The sequence below is a fragment of the Carya illinoinensis genome, chromosome 8 (genome assembly GCF_018687715.1).
Source record: "Carya illinoinensis cultivar Pawnee chromosome 8, C.illinoinensisPawnee_v1, whole genome shotgun sequence".
NCBI classification, from domain to species: Eukaryota; Viridiplantae; Streptophyta; class Magnoliopsida; order Fagales; family Juglandaceae; genus Carya; species Carya illinoinensis.
Window position 1 is genome coordinate 31,869,581 of NC_056759.1, and position 18,851 is coordinate 31,888,431.

At 35.3% G+C, this 18,851-nt stretch overlaps 1 protein-coding gene and 1 pseudogene across 4 annotated transcripts; one reads left to right on the plus strand and one right to left on the minus strand.

Moving 5' to 3' along the window:
- The first annotated feature begins 10,517 nt into the window (after positions 1 to 10,517).
- LOC122318477 (protein CROWDED NUCLEI 4-like) lies at positions 10,518 to 18,284 on the plus strand. Of its 4 annotated transcripts, XM_043135855.1 has the most exons (9): positions 10,518 to 10,897; positions 12,886 to 13,107; positions 13,216 to 13,469; positions 14,208 to 14,478; positions 14,573 to 14,656; positions 14,878 to 16,736; positions 16,906 to 17,218; positions 17,620 to 17,658; positions 17,777 to 18,284. In XM_043135855.1, the coding sequence occupies exons 1-8, from the start codon at positions 10,691 to 10,693 to the stop codon at positions 17,632 to 17,634; spliced, it is 3,225 nt and encodes a 1,074-aa protein (XP_042991789.1). In that variant the 5' UTR covers positions 10,518 to 10,690; the 3' UTR covers positions 17,635 to 17,658; positions 17,777 to 18,284. The 4 variants fall into 4 exon arrangements, with proteins under 4 accessions (XP_042991789.1, XP_042991786.1, XP_042991790.1 ...); XM_043135852.1 differs by lacking the exon at positions 17,620 to 17,658 and having other exon boundaries at positions 16,906 to 17,278; XM_043135856.1 differs by lacking the exon at positions 17,620 to 17,658.
- On the minus strand, positions 12,258 to 12,378 carry LOC122274788 (annotated as a pseudogene).
- Positions 18,285 to 18,851: the final 567 nt, after the last annotated feature.

An 18,851-nucleotide genomic window follows, 5' to 3' on the forward strand; every position in this document is an offset into this window, starting at 1 on the left:
GAATCTCCATAAAAAACTTATGACCTATATGTGAAGAGATCCTACAAGGTTCCTTTACAATATATGTTGTGTAATATTTAGAAGCCATCATTAATTGTAATGCTATCACAAAGTCAATATCATTCTCTTTTTCTTCTTCCTCATTATTATTAGCATTGCTTGTGTAATCTTCAGTATCATGACTATTATTCTCCATGTCTGTAAAAAGATAAAAATATGAAGGAAAAAAATAAATAATAAAGATGCAATGCTTAAGAACTAGCATCACTAAAAAAATGTTGTCAAAATTCACCCAAAATATATAATAAAACATTAAGTCTCAACAATCTCTAAAATAGTTCATTACAAATCATTCGGAAAAGAAAGTAATAATAAATTCTTAAAATGACATCACGATAGTCAATATTGACTTGATTTATTTTTCATTCTTTTAATAAAATCAATTTGAAATGTTGGGTTTTTTAGGGCAATAAACATTTCTCTATGTGATTTCGAAAGGAGTACCTCACTTGCATCCCTAAAAAACTTATAGTTATTTTCTATCTCAGCTAACTCCTATACAACAGCCATAACCTCGTCAATGCTACTACCATGTTTATTGGATGATGATATTGTAATTCACTTTTCAAGTACATCACAAAGACGTGTAAAATGTTGATCAAATATTTAAGTTCATTTTTTCCTTTTCCTATCTTGGACTGCAAGACTAACCCATTTAATTTTTTATTTTTATTTTTTTCCGTTTGAGTGTCTAAATTATTTTGACTATCACCAGGTTTTTCATTCGAGTCATCAATCCCCTCTAGCTCTATGCTTACATCGTTATATTGATCACATCTTATTGCATCTTCAAAACCCAATCCAGATGATGGTGCCCAAGCTCCCTCACCAGTTGCAATTATACCCCTAAATATTTATACCCAACTTGGAAACATGAGTCAAACCTACATTCCAAAACTTAGCTGCTTTTGAAATTTTCTGTATGTGCAATGTAATCAGTAATAGTAAATATTAATTGATTATATAGAAGCAAATAAATAGGTGAAAATATAGTACATGTAATTCTTTTGCCTACCACTCATCCATAGCATCAATTATCTTCCTCATCGGATCCCATCCAAGGCTAGTTTCCTTTTCAATCAAATTTGTTCGAATGTTCCAATCTTTTTTTAAACTATCTCACTTGTTCTTAAGTTGTTTATAGCAAAATTATTTCCCAATTTTGTCGCTAAACTTATTAACCACACTTTTCTACCATATTTTATTAAAATGGATTCTTGGACGATTACCGGCATAGATCTCACTGATGCATATGTTTACATAATTCTCTAGCATTTTATCTATCCAAATTAATTTTGTTGTTTGACTATCTTGCATTTGTGTAGCAACAATAACATTATTTTGATTTCTCATAGACATGTCTGTTATATGCTGAAAAGTATGGAAGTAAGTTTATAGATTTCATACAAGAGAGGTTTTAATCTTTACATAAAAAATAAATCAAACATAATTGACAAGGGAGACCCAACATTTATTCAAATAAACTATTGAATAAACTCAACAATAAAAGGACATTAAGTACAAAAGAAAGACACTCACGTGATTGATACTCTCTATACCAATATAGCCGTGCTTTATTTATTAATAGGGACAATCTCCTTCTAGAAAGTGTGCCATATCTATATAAAAGTTTGACAATCTTAAGAAAGAAAAATGTAAGAAAGACAAAGTTTCCTTAACAGTATCTAAGAAAATCAGGATACGATCTTGTGATTAAATAATTTCTTTAGTTTGTTGGATACCTAAAAAGAAATAGTGCTCTGTGTATGGCACATTGGAATTACTTGTGTTTAGTGCCCTGGTTAAATAGAAGGCATAGTGGCACTACAAGAAATCAGGTCATTTGCAGCACTTAAAATCATTGCAAAAAACTCTCTAAAGTGCTGCATGTACCCATTTCCAGCGCTTTTAAATTCCTTGCATATTCGCCGCTATAATCACGTCTTTTTTGCCCAAACCAGCGATAAAAAAAATTTCACTGCTTAAACTACTTTTAGCAGCGATTATTTTTCCTTGCTAACTCTCCCAACATCGCAGTAACTGCCTCATGCCCATTAATGCATATCGTTGAGAAATCTCAATTGCAGCATCTAAAATCCTTGCAAATACTCTCTAAAGCGCTGCAATTGATGTCCCTTATTTCCAACGAAAATTTAAAAAATTGTTGGAAATAATATTTTCCAGCGTAATTTGAATGCTGGAAATATAACAAAAAGCGCTGCAATTAATCTTATAATAGCAACGATTTATTTTGTAATTGTTGCAAATGATCATTATCAGCGTAATATAAATGCTGAAAATTGAATCAAAAGCATTGCAAATACGAAAAAACTGTTGCAATTGTGATCATACTAGTATGGAAAATTGTTGTTAATGTATAATTGTAGCATTTTTCATCGCTGTAATTTCTCAAAAAAGTGCTGCAATTAATGTATTAATAGCAGCGATTTATTGTGGAATTGTTGCAAATAATATTTTGCAACGTAATATAAATGCTGAAAAAAGAACCAAAAGCGCTGCAAATACTAAAAACTGTTGCAATTGTAATCATAATAGCATGGAAAATCGTTGTTAAAGTATAATTGCAATATTTACAATCGCTGCAATTGCTCTAAAAAGCGTTGGAATTGACTTTTTGTTGTATTTTTTTTTCAATCTCGCCAGTTACGTTGGTTATATATATAACCATCATTTTTGAACTTGAACTGAAATGCTGTTTTTATTTATCCTGTTCATGTCAATTACTAAATAATTATTTAATCAATTTATTATCTAGCCTGAAATAATCAATTAACTTTTTATATATACCTTAAACTTTACTTAATTTAAATCATTTAATTGTTGTTAATTCATAATTCATTGGCATCACCACAAGTTTTGAAATCCTACATGAAACGATCACACATAAACCTATGACCAATTCTATTCCATTGCAATAAAACACTTATATTTTATTCAACACTCAATTTAGAAATAGGAAAAATAAATATAAATTCTAGGCACTTTCATTATAAATCAAACACATTCATCCATCTAAATCCAATGAGAAATTCACATTAATGTAGTTATGGGCTAATTTCCAAGTCAATGGAGGTTGCATGGTTATGTACCTTCAACAACAACTGGTTTAAATGTATTTAAATTAATGTGAGTTGTGCAGAGAGGCTGAGAGCCTCATATTGCATTTTAGGTTATAATCAAGTCAACCTATACCCTTAAATCTTCATGACCACTCTTCTTCTTTTTTTCCAAAAAAAAAAAAAAAAAAACCATTAATTGAGAGCCGTGTTAAGATAATGGAATTGGACAAGGATTCTTCCATTCAAGTTCCTTATAGAATCAAAGTTCCTTATAGAAGAATCAAAAAGAATATTGTTGGTTATAGGGCACAACAGAGAGTAGCAATCTCATACGAAATCTGTAGTGCATATTCTAGTGGACATGATTGTTGTGCTGTGCATGTGTTGTTGGTCTCCTGTGTGACAGACTTGATATTGAGATTGTGATATCTAATAAGCCGTATGATGCAAACGACCCAATCCCATGGCAATCGAAAGCTTCCATACATTCGACCTGGGCCACCCAAAACCCACAATATGCCAAACAAATTACATGAGGATACCTAGAAAGCTAAACCCACATCAACACATCCACAAAATGCAGGTATATAATCAAAATCTCGTGAACAAAAATTCATGATTGCAGACTCAAAAACCTAGAAATTAATCTACCAAAAAATGGCAATTTTTTACACTGCAACAATAATGGATGAAGGGGAAGAGATACGATAAATCGTTGCAACCATACCTGTGATGGCGGAAGGTAAACAAGAGTCATCACCACAAATCTCCACCTTCAATTTGCTCAAAATGGTTGAAAAGCCAAATGCTTTAAATCCCCAATCGCTGCAGGGCACCCAATTGTAAGGGGATTGGAAGACGACGTACTGTAGCTTCCGCTGAGAAGGCTAACAAAATGGAGGAATACAAGCTTGGGTGGGGATTGAAGATACTGGTCAAGCCGTGCGGGTTGGGTATGACAACGATGGTATGTACTCGGGATGGGGATGAAGAGAGAAATTCACTGTGAGGGAAAGTAATCGGAATGACTAGGTTCAACGGGGGAAAATAAAACAATTCGTGAGTTTTGGCGCCCAAAACGATATTGCAACGATAGTTAGCTTGTTGCAACATGTTTTTTATTTTTTCAAAGAAAATAATCGCTGTAATAACTCGAAAAATGCTGCAATTAACTGCCAAAACAGCCGCTCCTTATTAATTGTAAAGTCGGGATTCATATGCAGCGATGAAAATTAAATCGCTGCTAATACTTATTTTTTGCAGCGTTTTTATTTACAACAAAATAAAAATCGATGAAAAAACCCTAATTTCTTGTAGTGTGGTATGGAAATCACAATTCCTTCATACAATCATCTGGTGAGGGGAGGGGGCATTAATTTAGAGATGATGTATTTGACTTTTTTTTTCCCCATAATGTACTGAGAAAGTATGAGAGGGCTTTGGTTGCATGATAGTTTATGACGCAAGATGTGACGACATGGATAATATTTTTCGTTTGGATCTTTCTATTTCAAAGGATACTGTAATCTAATGACTGCAGATTCCATTATATCATCCATTTTTGGCAATCATGAAATGTTAATGCGAAAAGATTGGAGAAGGCGATATTGTATAGAAAAGAAACAGTACTAGTATGGCCAAATGAGGCACACATGCAAATAAATAAATAAATATATATATATATTAATAGCATAGAGCTTACTTTCAAGAATAGAAGAATTATGCAAGAATTGAGGCAGGCCATATAGGAGGTGACAGAAGAATTACTCTCACTAGCTGGTTCTTTATGCTAGCATGCTAGCTTGGATGTCAGTCAAGCAGTAGTAGCAGTACTACTAATATTGCTATTGTAATTCTATGCACTAGATATTCTTAACATAAAGTGAAGGTAATGGAATTTTTTTTTTCACATTCATCATAATTTGTAAAACAACTGAATTGCAATATATACCACCAAATGGAAGATTAGGACTCAGTTTGCACAAATAACAATACCACTGAACTCAGTCGTGGGTGTTATATAAATAGAGTATGAGGAGAGGTAGATTTTTAGTAGGATGGAAGAGGGTGAGAATCAATTGGATAATTTTGAGTGTCTATAGGGAGATCATACTTGAGAACAAAACCAAGAAACAAAAAGATAACTATACAAGAATTTCTTGGTTTCAATTATCAGGTATGAGCGACTTTGTTGAATTAGCTTTTGGATTTTAGAATAGAAAGAAATCTAGAAATACCGTAATAAAATCAAACACTCAACAAGAAATGGGTTAATAGAAATTTGTTCATACATTTCATCTAACTATTTCGATCAAAATGCTAAAAAATGGATAGGTAACTCATAAGTTTTTATAACTATGGAGACTTCTAAATGGAGGAGCTACCATAAGTAACTATCCCCTTTATCTAGAGACTTTGAGAAGTAGATTGCATTGAGAAAGACTTTTGAAGGAAGAAGGAGATTGGAAGGGAGGAGGAGATCACTTCGGCTCAGCAGACTTCTGAAAAGAAAATGATATGAGAAGTCAAAAACATATTGATGGGCAAAGCTGTCATTATGTTAAAACTATGAGGGTCATTTTGTTCATTACATAGCATGTTAAAATAAGGGCCACTTTCTCTAAAATACTTCTGGCAAACAGCATCATTTTGATACTTTTGTTGAAATGTGGTTTTCTAATTTTCCTTAGTTTAGAAGTATTTTCATGTAAAACTACCAAACGGATAAATTTTGTCACTTAAGTACTTTAGATTGTCCCATGCACTTTTTAGACCTCCCACCTCAATCTCCAATAGGCCCTGAATGTATATTTTCTTATCGGCATAAGATTTTGGGGCAAGTGGTAATTTTATATAAATGCATGTTATGGATTGGAGACTAAAATATGCCTTTTCTCCTAGGACTTCATGTGACGCCCCCAAATTCCCACGCACTAACACGGGGAAATCGAGACGTCCGGATGATGACATCACGGGTCATCACCCTATCGACGCGTGCCAAGTGTGTGTATAAGCAACAAATGTGCACGAGAAATACGCAGCGAAAAGTAAAGTCAATAACTAAGTACCAGAATTTTTTCTTAATTTAATACAAAGCTGTTTAAAACATACATGATAAAATATTACAAGGCATAAATATATATTTAAACCAACAACAAAACTTTAACTTTAACTTCAGCACCCTGGCGGAGTTGCATCCTCAGGCTCAGCCTCCTCCTCCTCTTCCTTGATCTCTGCACCAAAATCTACGGTACAAAAAATAGTGCCGCAGGTAAGTAAAATCCAAACACCACTCGATAAAAACATATAAAACTCAAACAATATGCATGAAATGATGCCAATGCTCAAAACCCATAAAATCATATTTTTCCACACAAGCCAAAAATCTCATTTGGCCCAAAAACATAACCTTTCCAAATATCACGCTAAAAGTCACATTTGGTCAATATCAAACTCAAACCATTAACCAATTAATCCGTATGCACCATGACCTCCCCTAGGGGTCATCCGCATACCCTGGCTCCTGTGCTACACCGCAGGTAACGACTACGCGTGTGGCACCTAAACGAGCGATGCCCAGTTTCGCGTCCCGCGCGTTTGTAGCCAAGCATCCTCTAGCCCTCGCTAGCGAATGGCTACGGAGTCAGTGCGTAGAGTGATGCCTGGTTCCGCGCCCGGCGAGTTCGTAGCCAAGCATCCTCTAGCCCCCGCTCCCGTAGTCGCCCAGCGACAACTCAGGAGACGTCACTCAGTATATTACGCTCCCGAGTGATCAGAGGAGCTCCACCGAGATAATAACCCATCCCAGCATGGGCTCGTGAGACACATGCACCCGAAAATCCACTTACGCTAATAAAACAGGATTTTCTCAAATTAAATAAAACGCACGTGTATGCACCATGTAAATGCGATTTCAATGCACAAAACAATCAACCAACCATAAATCAATAAATCAAGCAACTCCGTCCTTCATCCATCCGACCTCCGAACTCCTCGGACTCAGTCCGGAATCAGCCAACCAACAGATAATAATTTATTGAATGAGCAAAATATATTTAAATCTAAAAGTAGGATTTGGAAAATACTTACAGCGCTATATGGTATTTTTAGAAAGCTTGCGGCGTTGCAAATGGCGGAGGAAAAGCAACGTAACAGTATAATTTACACTGTTGCCGTGGGTAATAAATTACCCACTTTCGAACGGGAACAAACCAAGGCACGAAATTGATAGGGAAAGGTTTTGAGATATTTATGAAGTTAAAAAAAACGAGTTTTGGCCGTGGGTGGTGGTGGAAATGGCAGTCGAAGGCCAAAAAGGGGCTGAATGGAGTTGAGCTTGTGGGAGCTGCTCCGGCAACAGATCGAGGCTGGAAATGGGTGGTTTAGGTCGGCAAGAGGTAGGAGAAGAAGCTGTGAAGAGATGGTGGCCGGAGGTGGTGCGATGGCGCAGGAATCGGTGAAAAACCATATGGCTTGGAGGAGCTCGTAGTGGCTAACGGTGGCTCGGATGGAGGTGAAACTTGGTGGGGATGTTCATTGGTGAAAGGGGAAGAAAACTGGGTGGGTGGTGTAGGCCACATCGCCAGCGAGCGGCGGTTCTAGGCTGCGAAAGCAACCGGCGATAGGGGGAAAAACAGAGCAGGTGCAGTGACTTCCAGGGGCTCGTGGCGGCTAACGGCTGGTCCGATGGCTCTAAAAATTGGTGGGGATGAACTCTGGTGGGAGGGGAAGAGAATGGTGGGGGTGGTGTACAACACAGCCGCCGGACGGCGACGCAATGGGCGGCTGAAGTGGCAGCGACGGTAAGGGGAAAAAGAAGGGGCAGCGCGCGGGAGAGAGGAAACGGGGAAGAAAGAAGAAGAAAAAAAAAAGAAAAGAAAGAAAAGAAGAAAAAGAAAAGGAAAAAGGGAAAAAGAAAAAGAGAAAAGAAAAGAAATGAAGTTCAATCCTCACTCCGGAAACTAAAAACAGATCCGCCGAAAACGATATTAAAAACCGTAAACGACTAAATAAATTAAACACAACATCAAATAAATTAAAACAAATTTAAAATATAATAATTTAAAATAAAAGAACTATTATATTAAATAAATTAAAAAGCGTCTTCAGTGAAAATATACGTAAAAACGAGTCATCACACTTCAAGTATTTAGGTCATTTTGTATGGAATTTCAACATTAATCATGTCTGGACTTCCAAGTATAAACAAGTAAATATCTACATAATTAATCAACGTACTAGCTAGGTATCAATGGTTTCCAAAGTTATTTTCACAAACTTTGCTACGTACAATTGCCTTTGCGAAACTGATGTGTAATCGGGTGATGTGATAATTTGACACGTTTTCATCTGACAGAACATATAATAATAATAATAATAAAAGAAATGTAAATCGAGTAAGCAATTGGAATCCAATAAGAAGGAAGGACTGAAACCCATATGAAGAAAGAAGAATTGTGTGACTTTGTACCTTGGACTAAAACCCAGAAAGAAAGAAGAAAGAAGGATTGAAAACCAGAAGGAAGAAAGGACTAGGTGACTTGGTTCATCGGACAAAACCCATAAGTCTGAAAAATGCCAAATCCATTTCAACTGTGTGACTTGGTTCATCGGACTAAAACAGAGTGAAATGAAACATTTCAAGTGAAGATCATTTGGATGAAATAACGCTAAGTTCTGAATCATTTGAATTTTTGTTCTCCCAAACCTAATAAATCTTGCAAAAAGGACAATAAATACTGTGTGGTAAGGCTTAATTTTTGAGTGGTAAATATTATTTTGGCATTTTACCTTCATTCTTTGCATTTCTGATCAGTTTATACTTCCTTGCAAAGACATCCACATACTTTTGCATTTCATGTCCTGTACACCAAATTAAGATTGAGAAATACTAGTGAGAATGGCAATAAGAATTATGGCCAACATTCAACATAAAAAAAACACTCACAAATTCTGTGGTAAGGCTTAATTTTTGAGTGGTAGATATCGGTGTGTTTTTTAGAAAGAAGGGGATGTACGAAAAGAAAATGCTTGGGGAAGGAAGAAAGGAAGAGAACTTAGAATGAGAAGGGAGGAGAACATTGGATGGAAGGAGAAGAGAGTAAAAATAATGTGTTTTGACTTTAAATGAAACACACCATTTTATTAAAGAGAGGACCATCGTGTGTCTAGTTTCATCACCTACTGCAAGCTTCAATTAAAACACATCATTTTATTAAAATAATATGAAGGTTACCCTGCGGTTGCATGGGCTGGTTGCACAAAGCTATTTTCTTATTTCATATAGTAATTAAACTATCATAAATGCAACAACAACACAACTAAAAAAGAAAAGATAAATAATCCAAAAGTAATGTTATATACAATCGTGGAATTACAAACGTCGCACAATCGTTTTGAAAAAGATTGGGGTCCACGATTAAAAAATTAGTTTTTTTCATATGGGTCTCATATTAATTTATTTTTTTGCAAAGCGACTGCACGCCGCTTACACAACCACGACTACAAATATCATTTCTCATAATCCAATTCTTATTTTTCGTAGTTCATCGAATTGCAATAAAAAGCTAGATTAATGTTGATGTTGCAGTCAAATAAGCAATTCAATCCTTATTTTGAAACAAGCTAACCCATTTTTATTTTTATTTTTATTTTTTTAGCTTTTTTTTTTTCTATTTTTCATATTTTTGTTCTTATATTCTGTGTTTTTTTTTTTTTTTTAGAAAAAAAATCAATTCGTTAGTTTCCTTGATTTGTTTTTATAAATTCTATTTTTTCAGTCTATTAAAACTACTATTATTTGTGGGTTTTGATTTATTTGTAATTCTTGCGTGATTTTAGGTTTTCATATTCTTTTTAACTTTTAAAATATCTTTTTATATTATTTATTATTTTACGTGATAAGTGATAATGTGTGAGATTTATTACATGGACACCTAGTATTCAATTTTTGTTAAATAAACTAATGAAAATGTGATAAAGGATCGATATTTAAACAAAAAAAAATTTATTTATTATCTATTTTTTTATTAACTTCTCATTATTTTATAATGATGTATTAGATTATATGTTTACAAGTAAAATATAATAAATGATTTTTTGATTATCTAATATCATATCATAAAATAATAAGAAGATGATTAAAAATAATAAGAGAAAAGTAGAGAAAAATTAAGAAAAAAGTAATAAAAAAATAATTATAAAATATTTAAAAGAAGTAAATAGTAATATAAAATAATAAAAATATATAAAAAGTAATAATAAAATAATAAATAATAGTGCAAACCTCTTTAAAAAAATAAAAATTGTGCAAAAAGGAAAGAAAATAGTCGTGCAAAAAGGAAAAATTGTAAAACCCCAGCAAACGACGTCGCGCGATTTCCAGTCCCAGTCCCAGTCCCAGTCCCGGTAGTGTGTTGTAAAGAGAGGAAGGAGAGAAAAAAGCTAAGTACAACGTGGGGGAGTGCCGAGTTACAGATCAACAGTAGCCGAATCTCCCATTCCCCAAAAAGGCCAAAAGTGATTCTTTTAGGGTTTCGAACCGGACGGAGATGGCGACTCCGCAACCGAAACGCCTCGTGGTCACACCAACTTCTGCTCTGCCTTTGTCGATTACGCCTGGTTCTAGGATTTTGAAAACCCCTCTCAGCGATGAAACCATCTGGAAGCGCCTTAAAGAGGCGGGCTTCGATGAGGATTCGATCAAAAGGAGCGACAAGGCTGCGCTCATAGCCTATATTGCAAAGCTTGAAGCTGAGGTTTTTAATTTGCCAAATATATATATTTTTAAATTTTATCTATTTCTATTTTCTTTCTTTCTGAATAATAGAATTTTTTATTATCGGTTTGTTTTAGCATTTTTACTTTTTTGATATAGCGTTTTGGTGGCCTTGGGGGAGTTTGTCTGGTTGTTTAGCTTTTCTTGGTTACTTATGTGGACATAAGTGAAGTCTTAAAACATAAGAAGTTCGTGCAAACTATTTGGACATATTTGGTTCTTTTGATTCTCTGTTATTAAAATAGAGGGTGAAGGGCTAATAACGTTGGAAAAACTGAAAGTATATTTTAGGCGAGCTGTTGAATCATTTTGTAAAGAAAGGAATTTGGATATAAATGAAAATGAATTGTTTACTTCACTTTATTTGGTGTGTTGTGGGCAAACAAGAGTTTTTTCCCATTACCATTTGTTGAATCATTCCTTAAAGGTAAATGGTGAAAAGATGTGGCTCACATCTTTAATAATTATGAGGAATCCATACCCATATTAAAAAAAAATAAAATTGTGAGGAATCCATTGATCGCCTTCTACTTCATTGCGAGATTTCTAGTACCTTATGTTAGGCCATTTTTGGTCCTATGGGAATTGATTGGATCATGCCTTGTGGAGTGGTGCATCTCTCCATCCGTTAGAAAGGACAGTTTAGTAGTCATCAGCATCATTTGCTATGGGAAATGATTCCCTCTTGCTTAATGTGGTTTATTTGGAGAGAAAGGAATGTGTGTAGCTTTGAAGAATACGAGAAGTAGGTGGTGTGCCGCCTTTTAAATGCATTTTACCATTGCATGGCTGCTTATATTTGTTGTTCAATTTCTAGATTCTGGAACTTTCTAGGTCTTTTCACCTCTTTGTTATGTCTATGTCATGTATACTTGTCATGTACTTGGATACTAACCTTTTTTTATATTAAAATTTGTCTGTCTTATAGAAATACATTTATGAGAAGGAAAGTGACTATCGATGATTTCAGCACGTCATATTTATAAGTTTCAGTAGTTCTTGTTGACTGTACTTTATGGGTGGAAATCAATTTGCGTAGGCTAGAGTGTTTTCTATTACATTAGCTATTATTGGAAAGAGAATCTCAAGTATTTCGTGTGACCCTTTGTTAAATTTAACGTATTTATCCATTTTCTAAGCATAAGAGTACCCTATGATGGTATCTCATTAATTGTAAATTAGTGATGATGGGGATGGTGGCACGCTTTCATACATGTATTTTTTTAGGTGGGTAATACTTTGGATTCAAGAGAGTGGAATTTTGATATATTGCTGTTAATGTTTTTGGTTCTATAAGATATTGCTAGCCCTATGGGATTGTTTTTTGATCGGTTAAATGAGGGTTGCAACACAATGACTTCCCAGGAGGTCACCTATCCTTGTACTAGTCTCGCACAAGCACACTTAACTGCAGAGTTCTGATGGGATCCAGTGCATTAGTGTGCTGGTATGATCACACCCGCTAGTCCTATGGGATTGTTAACCCCTAGGGGTTGGCTCAAGTGGTAAAGGCCTTGGTCTTTGGTGGTATGCTCCTTCCAAGGTCAAAGCTTTGAGTTCTCTTGGGTGCAAACAATCTCTAGGGCCCATTGGATGTGGGGATTTTTCCATTGAATTACCCAAGGTGCATTTGCGGGAAATTCCTTGTTGAGAGCTTGTGCACCCCTGGGATTAGTTGGGACGCTGCTCTTGGACACCCAGTACCAGTAAAAACAAAAACAAAAAAGGAGTTATGTGGGATTGCTTGTTTTTGAGTAATCAAATAGTGTTTGATCTCCATTTACACCTCACTTCCATTTCAAATTTATTTGGTTTTAGTGTTGTTTTATTGGGTATGTGCATTGAATGTTGATACTCTATCTGGGATCTATTTTCATATTATTTATTACATTTATACCTCTCCTATGAGGTGCATCCTAGCCATACCCATTAATTATTAGTTGTTTTGTTCGATGTATATCTGACTAGCAACACTATCAGATCTTTGAACATCAGCACCACATGGGCCTTCTCTTATTGGAAAGAAAGGAGTTGGATTCCAAGTATGAGCAGATAAAAACCTCTGCAGAAACAGCTGAAATAATGCGTGTGTGTGATCAAGCTGCACACCTAGCTGCTTTATCTGAGGCAAGGAAACACGAAGAGAGTCTGAAGAAGGCGGTAGTCGTCAAGGATGAGTGTATAGCAAGCGTAAGCTTATCGTCATGGTCATCCTTTAATTTAAATTAAAATTGCCTTTCCCATATGACCTCAGTCATCATTATTTATGTTTTGTTGTTGTTCAATGAATTTCTGTAGCTTGAGAAAGCCTTGCATGAGATGCGTGCGGAATCTGCTGAAATAAAGGTTGCAGCTGAGAGTAAATTGGCGGAAGCATGCACTATGGTAGAGGATGCTCAGAACAAGTTCACTGAAGCTAAGGCAAAGCTGCATTCAGCAGAATCTTTGCAAGCAGAAGCGAGCCGGTCTAACAGTGCAGCAGAAAGAAAGCTGCAGGATGTTGAAGCACGGGAAGATGACATTAGGAGGCGTATCATATCTTTCAAGTCTGAGTATGTGTTCTAGTCATTTATATTGCATTTTTTGGAAATCATTTTGTAAAGTGCCTGTGTTCTAGCGGGATTTAATTAGTTTCAAGTAGGAAAATGTGCCTGAGAAAAATGCTCAAGGTGTATCTTTCCATGAAATCTCTGAGCTCTTCTTTTATTTCATTATGCTACTCAAAGTCACAGTGAAGACCACAGACTGCAAATGGTGTTTCCATTTGAATTTCGTAGCTAAATTCTCTAAAATGTCTTGGATACTGTCGAGTTTCATATTACCTCTTCTTTGACTCTCTTAATCTATGTTCTGTTACAACTTTCAATAAAGCATTTGCTCAAGTGCCTTTTTGTGAGAGGTCCATACACTTTGTTTGATCAAGATAGAGATTAGATATTCTGTTCATTCGTTACAGAGATGAAGACTGAAATGTAATTAATCTCCCTTTTCTTTTTCTAGTAACCAAACCATGTTTTTTATATGTGGACTTGGCTTCCTTATCTCTAAGCCATGTCATAAGTTAGTTTATGAAAGAATTCCATGCAAGACCATAAGGTTGCTCTCTTTGTGGACTGACATTTCATCTTGGCTAACTGGTGAAACAGAGCAGAAGTTTTCAACCTATCATCAACACAAGAAATTTCTTTATTGTCTTTCATATAAGGCCATAGTCACACAATGGTCATAAATTTGTTCAAGACTTGCTCTACATGTATCTTTATGATCTCCTTGTTGCCTTTATGTTTTAGTTGTGATGAAAAGGAGAAAGAGATCATTCTTGAGAGGCAATCTTTGAGTGAAAGGCAGAAAGCTTTGCAGCTTGAACATGAAAGATTACTTGAAGCGCAAGCTTTGCTAAACCAGAGAGAGGATCACATTTTTAGTAGATCTCAGGATCTAAATCAACTTGAAAGAGAGAGAGAGGATTTAAAGACGAATATCGAGAAGGAGCTTAGAGCTCTAAATGATGAGAGATCTAATCTGGAGCTGACTAAGGCTTCCCTGTCAAGAAGGGAGCAGGTTCATATTTGTATTTTCTGATTTTATTTTGTTGTAAGATTTTTCCGTTTAGGGGAAACTTCATTTATGTAGTTTATCTTTTGGTTTTATTTAGGATATCATTAAAAAGGAAGCTTTGCTGAACAAGGAACAGCAAGACCTACTTGTTTTACAGCAAAAATTTGCAAGCAAGGAATCTGTGAGTTTTTTAATTTTTTTTTTTGCTTGTGCCATATTTTTATAATTATAAAGCGTAAGATGGTGTCAGCTATTTCTTAGATTTTAACATAATTCTGAGCATGGATTGTTTCTTGGAATTCTTTTAGCCAACACTTTAAATCTTTTGCAATAGAGAAAGATGGACTCCTTTATGATCATTACTCTATTTTTCTTATTTTATTGCTTGGGTGGACAATGCAGGATGAATTACAAAAAGCCATTGCCAATCATGAAATTGCTTTGAGAACAAGGAAGTCTGAATTTGAAGCTGAGCTGGAGATGAGGCAAAAATCAATTGAAGATGAAATTGAGGTTAAGAGTCGGGCTTGGGAGTTGAAGGAGATGGATCTTAGGCAGCGGGAGAACCTAATATGGGAAAGGGAATGCGAGTTGGAGGTTGAATCAAGGACATTGGCAGATAGGGAGAAGGAAGTGGCAGAGGCATTAAATCTACTTGATGAGAAAGAAAAATGCCTTAGTGCTTCTGAGAAGGAGTTTGAGCTTAATAAGGCTAATTTGCTAGAAGAAAAAGAAGAGGTTAAGAAAATGAAAGTAGAGCTTCAAAAGTCACTGGATTCATTGGAAGACAGAAAGAAGCTAGTTGATTGCGCACAAGAAAAGTTAGAGGATATGAAAACTGAAACGAGTGAGTTATCGGTTCTGGAGATGAAACTTAAAGAAGAAATAGATATTATTAGGGCTCAAAAAAATGAGCTTTTGGCTGATTATGATAAGTTGAAATTAGAAAAGGCTAAGTTTGAATCTGAATGGGATTTCATTGATGAAAAAAGAGTAGAGTTACGGAAAGAAGCAGAACACGTAGCTGAAGAGAGGCTGGCCTTCTCCAAGTTTATTAAGGATGAACATGATAGCCTTAGACAGGAAAAAGATGCAATGCGAGATCAGTGTAAACGTGATATTGAGGCACTAAACCTTGAGCGGGAAGACTTTATGAATAAGATGGTGCATGATCGTACTGAGTGGTTCAGCAAGATGCAACAAGAACGTGCAGATTTCTTACTGGATATTGATATGCATAAGAGGGAACTGGAGAACTGTTTTGAAAAAAGACGTGAAGAATTAGAGAGTGATTTGAGGGAGAGGGAGAAAGCCTTTGAGCAAGAAAAGAAAAATGAACTTCAGTGTATAAGCTCTCTCAAGGAAAAAGTGGAGAAGGAGCTGGAACAGGTTGCTTTAGAAATGAAGAGGCTCGAAACTGAGAGAATTGATATAAATTTTGAACGTGAACAAAGAAACAGTGAGTGGGCAGAGCTAAATAATTGCATTGAGGACCTTAAGGTCCAAAGCGAGAGATTAAAAAAGCAAAGAGAGCTATTACATGCAGATAGAGAAGAGATTCTTTCCCAGATTGAAGACCTTAAGAAGTTGCAGGATTTGAAAGTTGCTTCAGATAGTGTTGTAGTTGCTGAGTTGCAAAAATCTGATTCCAATCCAAGCCAGCGGAAGACATCCACAAAAAGAATTTTGCAGCCGCAGACTCTTCTACAAAAGGCCGACTCACATAAAGAGACAGATATTACCAACATTAGCAGTGTGCTCGATTCTCCATCTAAGGGTGATATAGATGGTGCTTCTATGCAAAACTCTGCTCGTAACTCTTGGATTAAACGCTGCACGGAATTAATATTCAAACGTTCTCCTGATAAGACTCCTGTGAAGTATGAAGAAAGGTCTGTAACATCTGACCATGAAAATGCAAGCAACAGGAAAAACTATGTGCGAGAGAAGTCAAACAGAATTCTCAGCGAGAGACAACAGGTGAGATATGCACTTGGTGAGCCAAAAGTGATAGTTGAAGTGCCCACTGTTGGTGAGGTTGTAAAAGAAGCAAATTATACTGAATCTGAAATCAAAGAATATGCCAGTGAAGAGTGTGCCCCTTCAATTTCTGAGCAAGAGCTTCAGGTTAGAAGGAAAAAAAGAGTTATACCCTCTATATCCAATGACGGTGTTAATTTACAACTAGAGAAAACACAGAACAATAAGAAACGGAGGCAACAAGAAGATGGCCCTGCAGCTCAATGGGCGTCTACTGAGAGGTAAAACCTTGAAGTAAATCCTTTTCTTTTGCTCTAGTGTAGTGCTTGTATAATTGTATTACATTTCTTGGAGATTTTGAATGCAATAAATGAAATGCGCTTCTGGTTCTTAAAAGTGTAAATTGATGATTTATATATTTCTGTTAAATATTTGTTTATTTGGTTTCAGTGTAATTTCTTCCCAACAAAATGTTCCTGAGGATCAGCGTGTATTGTCATCCTCTCAGACTAATGAAGGTCCTGAAGAGGCTGGTGCAATTTTTGTGGATAAAATCATACAAATCTCAGAAGTGACTCTTGAGACAACCAGCACTCACAACTTCACAAATGAAGACAAATTAGACAGCCTGTTGAATCCTGTTGGAGAATTGGAGCTGGATATTTCTCCAGATGAAGTAATAAATATTTCTCCAGATCAAGGAGTAAATGATCATGCAAATTCTTCACATGTACAGAATGGTGTCTTTCCCTGTTGCCCCAAGGTACCAGAAAATCCACAGGAAGTAATTATGTTGGGCATGATAGATACTGATCATTATCAGGTGGCTGCTGTGTTTTCAAATCTTGCTTGTGTTGACGTTTTTGTGTGTGGGTATATGAGATTGTAGTGGTTTTTTTTTAATCATTTATCAGGTTGTTCTGAAATTTCTATTTCATGTTCAATATTTTCGTTACTAATTGTAAGTATATTTCGTTCTTAGTTATAAGACTTATTATCTCTTCTCAATCTGGGGGGACTTTTTGTTCTTCGCTAGGTGGTTATGATATTTTGCTTGTTTGTTATTTGTGATTTGTTTCTGCTCCTTTCATCTTCTTTACTATGTCATGATCTTAATGCTGCTCTATGTGGTGCTTTTCATTGATGGATGGTTTCTGCAACTAGGAGAGTTCTCTGTGAAACTTTCGTAGGGTCCCAATCCAGGGGTGCTCAATTTATATCAAATAGGCCTACATTTTATATGGTTATTGCATTGTTGAGTAGTTGCTCATTCAACCTGCTGCTTTTTGTTCTTTTTCTTATGAATGTCCTTGTTTTGCAGTCTCGATGAAGAGGGACCAAACAAGAGTAAACAGGAAGTTGAACATCATGGTGCTGCCATATTATTTTGAAAAGGATGTTGAACATAAGTTGTGGACAAGGTCAAAGCAGAAGTAAAAGATTTTTGGCTTTTTATTGGATGCATCTATGGTTTACATACTGCAATGGATAAAATCTGTGTTTTTCACTCCTTTATGAGTTACTTAGGCTGGTGTCATCTCTTCCTCTTAACAAGTGGGGTAAATATGTAAATGACTCCAGTCAGTGTGACATCTCTTAGAAATTTGTATATGATTTGTGTAATCTTTTATTGGCTTTGTATGTGCAGTTTTCTTCTAGCTAGAGCTGGTGAGGATTGCTGATATTTGAATTGAAATAGCCGTAGGGTAGTGTGTTTTAACATTTGTTATAATGGTCTCCTTTAGTTTGTTTGGGTTGTATGCTGTGCTGTATTGTGAACTGTTAAATGTGACTTTCCACACCAATTTTACTTGATTAAGTTTAGAGTACCGCATTATCCATATTCTGGGAGTAAAATAATATTTGAAAAATGATATCTATAGGTACAATTTTACGCATATAACCCATATGCGTTGACATGTCGGCCACTCAAAATGGTGAAGATTTTAAAATTCGAGATTTGAATTTTTTTTTAAAAAAATAAAAATTAATGAACATACGGGCGTGATGCACAACATAAAATGTTCATTTTTAATTCTCGTCTATATTTTTTTTATTATATTTATAATGCAATTTGGAGTTATTTAAATGTGGCATCTAGTCGAAATAAATTAATACTGACAAAGAAGTTGGAGCGTTAAAGAGAAAAGAAGATAGAGTATTTAATTTTAAATATTTAAAGTTTCAATTTTAAATTGCTTAATCATGTCAATAGATCTCATGTTTTTCTTAAAAGATGTACGCTATCACATCTATGATATTTAAATGCAGGAATTAAAGGACTTGTCATTTAGTTGCGGTTTAGATTGTGAATGATATAAGATAGTTTTAAATGAAATTTAAAAGTTTAATAAAATATTATTAAAATATTATTTTTTAATATTATTATTGTCTTG